The sequence below is a fragment of the Benincasa hispida genome, chromosome 9, assembly GCF_027475165.1.
Source record: "Benincasa hispida cultivar pf3 chromosome 9, pf3_genome.v1.1, whole genome shotgun sequence".
NCBI lineage: Eukaryota > Viridiplantae > Streptophyta > Magnoliopsida > Cucurbitales > Cucurbitaceae > Benincasa > Benincasa hispida.
In genome coordinates, this window is record NC_143486.1 from 26,271,444 (window position 1) to 26,276,833 (window position 5,390).

The 5,390-nt window shown below is 37.1% G+C and overlaps 1 protein-coding gene across 1 annotated transcript; it reads left to right on the top strand.

The window, feature by feature from the left end:
* Positions 1-450: 450 nt before the first annotated feature.
* Positions 451-5,033, top strand: LOC120085290 (type I inositol polyphosphate 5-phosphatase 4-like). The gene is made up of 13 exons (XM_039041206.2): positions 451-922; positions 1,018-1,105; positions 1,542-1,610; positions 1,776-1,863; positions 1,935-2,039; positions 2,140-2,755; positions 2,851-3,044; positions 3,163-3,271; positions 3,380-3,528; positions 3,628-3,920; positions 4,007-4,079; positions 4,448-4,558; positions 4,654-5,033. The coding sequence occupies exons 1-10, from the start codon at positions 893-895 to the stop codon at positions 3,851-3,853; spliced, it is 1,674 nt and encodes a 557-aa protein (XP_038897134.1). The 5' UTR covers positions 451-892; the 3' UTR covers positions 3,854-3,920; positions 4,007-4,079; positions 4,448-4,558; positions 4,654-5,033.
* Positions 5,034-5,390: the final 357 nt, after the last annotated feature.

Genomic DNA, 5,390 nt, shown 5'->3' on the forward strand with positions numbered 1-5,390 from the left:
ACACTAACCCCAGATGCTGACCGCGGGCAGCTTTACAGAGAGAGAGGAGAGCAAAATATTGCTTCATGAGACAAGCCGTCAGATGGGTTCGGGCAATGCTGGCTTGGGCGGGTACCCTATAGATCCACAGCATTTCCCCAAGTCCCCAAATTGGGTCTCCCTTGAATTTTGAGCACAAAAAAACTTCCTCTTCTCCCTTTATTTGCTTCAAATTCTTCATTTTACTCTGTACCCACCAGGGGATTTTGCTAGAGAGATACTTCATCTTCTTCATTTCTACTCTAGTTGCCTACATTGCTTCTTTTTGCTTCACTTGGAATCTCATTGACCCTTTGATCGTTCCCCCATTTGGGTTTCTATTTTGTTATCTCCTTTCTTCTTTGTTTCTTTTGACTCTGTTTCCCCCCCATTACTTGTGTGAGTATTGGGAAAATTTGAACCCCCATTTGGTTGATTCCCCTTTATGGGTGGTTTTGGGTTATGACTTCCTGTTTGGGAGCTGGGAAAATCAGAATGCCAAGAAACAGAGATTTTTCTTGTTCACCCCTTTTCTTCTCTCTCTCTTGCTCGCTTGATAGAACAGAGGATTGCCCATTTGATTATATGTTTTCTTTTCTTTTGACTTGATCGTGTTAGAACAAGGGGTTTGTGTTTTTTCCTGAAATCGGTTTGAGCATTATTGAATAGGGAACTTCTTCACCTCCAGCATTTTGTTTTCGATTCTTCTCTTGGATTTGGAAATAGTGATTAGTACTTTTTTTTTCCCCCCATTGAGATTCTCCATTCTCTTCCACTTTGGAAAGTAAAAACTGAGAGGCTGATATCTTGAAAGTAATAAGTGATTTTCTAGTTATTCCTGTGAATCTGGGGTCTATATGAATTTTGTGGAACAATGAGAGATGAGAATTCAAAGAAAAGCAAGGTTAGAGAAATGCTTAATTTGTTGTTTGTTTGTGTATGTTCTTCTTTTCTATCTATTGTGTATAATTTTCTGATATGCTCATGTTCTTACTGAAGCTCTCATGGCCTAAAACACTGGTTAAGAAGTGGTTCAACATGAAGAACAAGGCCGAGGATTTCGTATCGGATGATATCGCTTATAGAGGTTATTGTTCCTTGTGTTTGTGCAAATTTCTTAATGATTTAGATATGTCAATTGGTATTCTGGTTCTCAGAAATCCAAACAAAACTGGGATTTTCTCATTTCCTGTAGCTTGTTCTAAAGCTGAATTAGATTCTTCTTCTAAAGCCTGAATGATAAACTTGTATTATTCTGCTTCTTATCACTGTTTTGTCTTGTATACAAGTTCTTTTTGGTCATTTATGGGGTATTCTGTTTGAGTGTAGCTCAACGAGAGATTTATAATTTGTTTTCTTCCTCTTGCTGCTTGTTTTTTCTTTTGGACAGAGAAAAACAAAAGACTGAAAATTGAATTGTTTTTTGGTTGTGGATGGATTTGAATGCGTGCGTTTGATTATGATTAACTGGGAAGTAAAAGCATGGCTTTAACATTCTTTTGTTGTTGGTGTTTCTTTTTCAGGTGGTGATGAAGAGTGGAGGAGCAACTGTTCAAAGAGGGAGACGTGCACTGTCAAGAAAAGCAAAACAGGTTGGTTCAGTTTCAGACATCTCTACATTGATCTCTTTTGGACCACAGCAGCCTTAAAAACTCCAAAACAATGGACAAACTAATATGCTTTAATCATTCCTCGTTTTCTGCTCCCTGATTATTTTTCATTAATCCCTTTCATCATCTCCCAAATTACATCCACAGACAGATCCAACAAACGGCATCCAGATCGAACTCGTAGAGGCAAGATCGACCTTGATGCTACACTAGTTACTGATGTGCAAAATTATAGGTTTGGCTTGTTATTGTTGTTGTTGTTTGTTGGGTTTGTTCTTTCTTTGCTTATCTGTTCTATGTGGACAGGGTTTTTGTTTCCACTTGGAATGTGGCTGGTAAGTCACCTCCCAACTGTTTGAATCTTGAAGACTGGCTTCATGCTTCCCCTCCGGCCGATATCTATGTTCTCGGGTATTTACTGAAATCTAATATGCAATCTCTTTCTGTTACTGTTTAATTACAAAGGTTTGGAAATTGTAAAGGAGAAGCTTAATGTTCTTTACTTTTGTAGGTTTCAAGAAATTGTTCCTTTGAATGCTGGTAATGTCTTGGGCACAGAAGACAATGGTCCAGCCAAGAAATGGTTGGCTTTGATTAGGAAGACTCTGAACAGTCTTCCTGGCACTAGTGGGAGTTGTCACACACCTTCTCCTATCCCCGATCCGGTAGTGGAATTAGAAGCAGATTTCGAAGGATCAACAAGGCAGAAGGCTTCGTCGTTTTTCCATCGGAGATCATTTCAATCACTGAGCCGCAGCATGAGAATGGATAATGATATGTCAGTGCCACAACCACGACTTGATCGACGGTTCAGTGTATGTGATCGGGTTATGTTTGGGCATCAACCGGGTGATCATGATCCAAGTTACAGATGGGGGTCCTCAGATGATGAGAATGGGGATTCACCAGTTGCCTCACACTATTCACCCTTCTCTTATAATGGTTTTCTTCCCATGGAGGATAGAGATAATAGACATTCTGGACACTCAAGGTACTGTTTAGTTGCAAGCAAACAAATGGTCGGCATATTCTTAACCGTATGGGTGAGGAATGATCTCCGAGACGACATTCGAAACATGAAAGTATCTTGTGTAGGTAGAGGATTAATGGGTTATCTTGGGAATAAGGTAATAAATTATTTTGGTTTCTATATCAAACTTGAGGAGCCATAATGTGAAATGAAGGAAATAAACAGTAATCTGGTTTCTTTATTGATTGGCAGGGATCAATTTCAATTAGTATGTCTTTGCACCAAACAAGTTTCTGCTTCATCTGTACTCATCTGACCTCTGGTCAAAAGGAGGGTGATGAACTTCGGAGAAATTCTGATGTCATGGAGATTCTCAGAAAAACAAGGTTTCCTAGAGTTCATGGCATGGGGGATGAGAACTCTCCTCAGACGATTTTAGAGCATGAGTAAGAATTCTGATCTGATCATTGAACAAATGTTTCATAAAATGTATGAACTTTGGTCGTTGGTTCAAACATTAGTAGCCTTCTCTAAAAGTTTGTCATTATGATTGTCCTTCTCTAGTCGAATTATTTGGCTTGGAGACTTGAATTATCGAATTGCATTATCATATCGATCTGCAAAGGCTCTTGTCGAGATGCAAAATTGGAAGGCATTGTTAGAAAACGATCAGGTATGCTACAAATCTCATTTTAAGAGCAAAACATAATCCATCAAATGTCATGTCCTCATTTATAAATTTGACCACTTGATCTAAGTTTGTAATATTCTGTTCTTTCAGTTACGACTTGAGCAGAGACGGGGCCATGTCTTCGAAGGATGGAACGAAGGAAAGATATACTTTCCTCCCACATACAAGTATTCAAATAATTCAGATCGATATGCAGGAGATACGAGGCATCCGAAAGAAAAGAGAAGAACTCCTGCTTGGTAAAACTATAGTATATGAAGTCATGTTACATATTCACAAAACAATATGACATATACCCTCTCTGAAATTGTTGGTTCTAACCTTGATTATATGTGAAGGTGCGATCGCATACTATGGTACGGAAGAGGCCTTCACCAATTATCCTATGTACGTGGAGAATCAAGATTTTCAGATCATAGACCTGTGTACTGCATATTCTTAGCCGAAGTCGAATCTATAAACCATAGCCGCATCAAGAAAAGTATGAGCTATTCGAGTTCCCGGATCGAAGTAGAAGAGCTGCTGCCATGTATGTATGGACACCCTGAAATGAACTTCTTCTGAGGGATATTCTTGCCACAGCATGCTTGACCAATCCAACTACTTATGACCAAATCTCTTACTCTAGAAGGTAATTAGCCACCTCCTAAGTACATCTATATCTTTCAAATTTTCCTTTCTCCCAAATAATAATCATACATCCATTGCCATTATCAGGTCTCCTTCAGCTTTGGACCGTTGTACTTGACTTCCTCATAAATTCTACTAATACTCACCCTCTCAAAGAAAGGTAATCCCGTTACCTCCCGTATTCATAAAGCACATTGTTTTGTCACTTTTGTGAAATCCTAGACAAATTTGTTTTGGGAATGCTAAACTATTTGGGTTTGTGCACAATGTACTCGTTGATAATGTTGATTTTGGAGATGAAGCATGATATCTATTCTGGGGTAAATGGTGTAGTAACTTTAATTTTGAAACTACCCAATTCAAAATCTGATATAGTTGACTCTCCCATCCTTGGAAAACAGAACAAGAACCAAGCATTTATTCTGAACCAACTGCTACAAAAGTTGTCTTGTTTCAAAAACAAGTTTAGGTTTGGATATGTTGGTTGGCCTTATTCTTATTTGCAATTGGTCCCCCAATTTTTTGCAGGCTCTCTCTCTCTCTCTCTCTCTGCTGCAGGAATGGAAAAAGAAAAAGAATAACTTCCTTCTTTTACACAGCAATGGCAGCCCTCTGAAAATCTGCAAGATCAAGAAGAAGGTCCATTATGAGCTTTCTCTCATTCTTAAGTATGACAGAAGTTTTTTTACCATTTTATGATCTTAATAGTTTTTTTTTCACTCATCACTGTGCAGGTGGTAGGTACAGACTGCAAATTTTTTCATCAGTAAGATTCAAACTGATATGTTGGACAAAATAAGCAACTTTTTTTTGGGTTAGGAAATTCAATTTGTAATTTGGTGGTAAGGTGGAGGGAAGGTTTGAGGATTTTGAAATGTATTTTAGTTTTCCTGATGATTCTTTTCTCTGATTTTTTGGGAAATAAAACTGATATGTTGGACAAAATAGGCTACTTTTTTTTTTTTTATTGGGAAAAAAAAATTCTTAGTTGGGGTTTGATTAAACTGTAGAAAAGTTGAAAAGAAGTGGAGAAGTGACAGAAACTAATGGCTCAATGCAAAGTGTAAAGAAAGAGTTGAGGGTTCTTATTGGTATAAAAGCTTTTTTTCCCTCCTGTTGTTGAGGCTCTGATATATTCTTTTTTTTTTTTTTTTTTTTTTTTTTTTTTTTATAAGTAGTTTCTTATATTTATATTTGTTCATACATTTTCTTTTCTTACTGCTCTTTTTAAAGAAATCTATGAGAAAAAAGAAGATAGTTTATTTTGCTTTATCTTTAGTTCAAGTAGACCAAAGTTATATTGTCTCACTCATTGAAATTGGTTTGAATCCTATTTTGTCCTTTGAAAGTCTCTTCATTTCCATTTTTTTGAGAAAAGATATTTTTTCTTCATTATCATTAATTTTAAATATTCCATTAATCAGAAATCTTAAAGGACTCATTTTCAAAGTAGCTACCAGACTCAATTTTT